Genomic DNA, 1768 nt, shown 5'->3' on the forward strand with positions numbered 1-1768 from the left:
GGTCGACATATCAGCATTATTTAAGCGGTTAATAAAGTTGGTGCGGGCCTTTTCACTGTCACTGGATTGCAATTTCCCATGCTGTACTGCACTTTGGATGGCGCTATAAGCTAAATCTGTGTAGCCGGAAGGATATCCATTCTTAAGTGGAATTTTCAAAGCATTTATAAAATTGTATAAGCAGGAAGCCGCATTGTTGATCACTGCGCATAGCCCGTTTACTGATTGCGTTGTTAGCGACCGGCGAATACATTTTCGTAAAATATAAAAAACATCATCCACCATAGATGAACATTGTTGACCAGCTTCAAAAGTGTCCAAAGCTATTGCTTTATATACGCTTTCTTCCATAAAATGTCTCTCGAGTAGCAGATATGTGCTGAGCAGTTCCTGCATTTGACGACTAAGATCTGAATTGTTTAAAAGCGATGTTAAACGTTGTGTTTGGCGTTCTTTCTCAATTTCTTCTGTGTTACTGGCGTCGATGTCTAACTTCACCTTACGCCTTAAAAATCTGAAGTACAATTCTACACGAGAGTGCATGATTGTTAGTTCTACAATGATTGGGTCAATGTCCTTTAGTTGAGGTTTTTCCATGTTAACATATTGCTTTTGATATTGACTAAGCGATGGCATACTCCCGCCTGTGGAACGATTGTAGTCGTTGATTTGTTGAATTATATCATGTGTTCGCCTATTTTTATTAAATTCCAAAACAACGTTCTTAACCTCTGAGTCGCATTCATTTTGTAATAATATCGCTAAAGTTATGAGATAGCCGGACCCATAATAGGCCTCTATGATGGGCTTATTTACTTCAATTACACGGGCGAAATTCTCTAATAAAGACGTTAAAGTATCGGCAAACGCTACTGGCAAACGATTCTCTGCCTTAGCTATATCCAGTGAAGTACGTACTTCCTTTTCTGACTTAATAGCTAATTTCATGCAAATGTATTTGCCAAATTTTTCGATGCCATCGTAATGCATCCCTAATAAAGGAAATAATTTCAAAAATCGCTCCACTGAAGCCAAGTCATCTTTGTTGACAGCTTCGTCGAAGCGTTGCTCTACAAGCTTTCGCATTTTTGCAGTGGCGTTTTCTAGTGTATGAACAGCATCGCTTACAGAAGTAACAGAACCACTTGAGCCGACATCACCAGCTGTCCGTTGTAAAACATTCTGGTCTATTGATAAAAAACGACCAATCAGAGCTGATCCCTTTTCATAGTCTTCCTCATCTATTGCTTTTAGTACACCGTGGCTACAAAGTTGCAAATCTATTAAATCATGTACACGTTGCTGGCATTCAGATGCGCGGCTTCTAGCCAAGTCTACACAACGTACCTTAGCACTTACAGATTCGGCTAAATTAGCGGTATGAGAAATTTGTAGACTTAACTTTTTAGTATCTGCGTTCACGGAATTTAAGGAACCGAGAAAATGGCCAAACGCACTCATTTTTGACTCGATAAGTGACTGCTTGGATAGTAAACTATCCAAATTGGAATTTATGTCATCTTCTTGCTCGGATATTTTGTGTAGCAGTAATTGGAAATCTTCATTGGGATCAGCATCCTCGCTTGCTAACATCTTTAATTCAGAAGAGAGTTTTAGAATAAAGTAAATAATATATGGAATACGCACCTTTTTCACCAGGGATTGTGAAAATCAAGCAGATGAAAATTATAAATTTGAGATCTGTTGTCGCGTCAAGAACGTAAACACCTCCCATCAACGGTATTTTGTGCATAAGTTGATATCGACT

General features: G+C 38.6%; 1 protein-coding gene across 3 annotated transcripts in view; it reads right to left on the bottom strand.

Moving 5' to 3' along the window:
* LOC118737577 (conserved oligomeric Golgi complex subunit 4) overlaps positions 1–1768 on the bottom strand; it is a 3626-nt gene extending 1858 nt beyond the window's left edge. For all 3 annotated transcript variants that reach the window (XM_036468161.1, XM_036468162.1, XM_036468163.1), the window contains exons 1-2: positions 1648–1768; positions 21–1593 (exon numbers count right to left, since the gene is read on the bottom strand). In XM_036468161.1, coding sequence (XP_036324054.1) covers positions 21–1593 — 1573 coding nt within the window. In that variant the 5' untranslated portion in view covers positions 1648–1768. The remainder of the gene's footprint in view (positions 1–20; positions 1594–1647) is intronic.

Source organism: Rhagoletis pomonella, unplaced genomic scaffold (assembly GCF_013731165.1).
Source record: "Rhagoletis pomonella isolate Grant_MI unplaced genomic scaffold, Rhpom_1.0 Rhpom_scaffold_00004, whole genome shotgun sequence".
Taxonomy (NCBI): Eukaryota; Metazoa; Arthropoda; class Insecta; order Diptera; family Tephritidae; genus Rhagoletis; species Rhagoletis pomonella.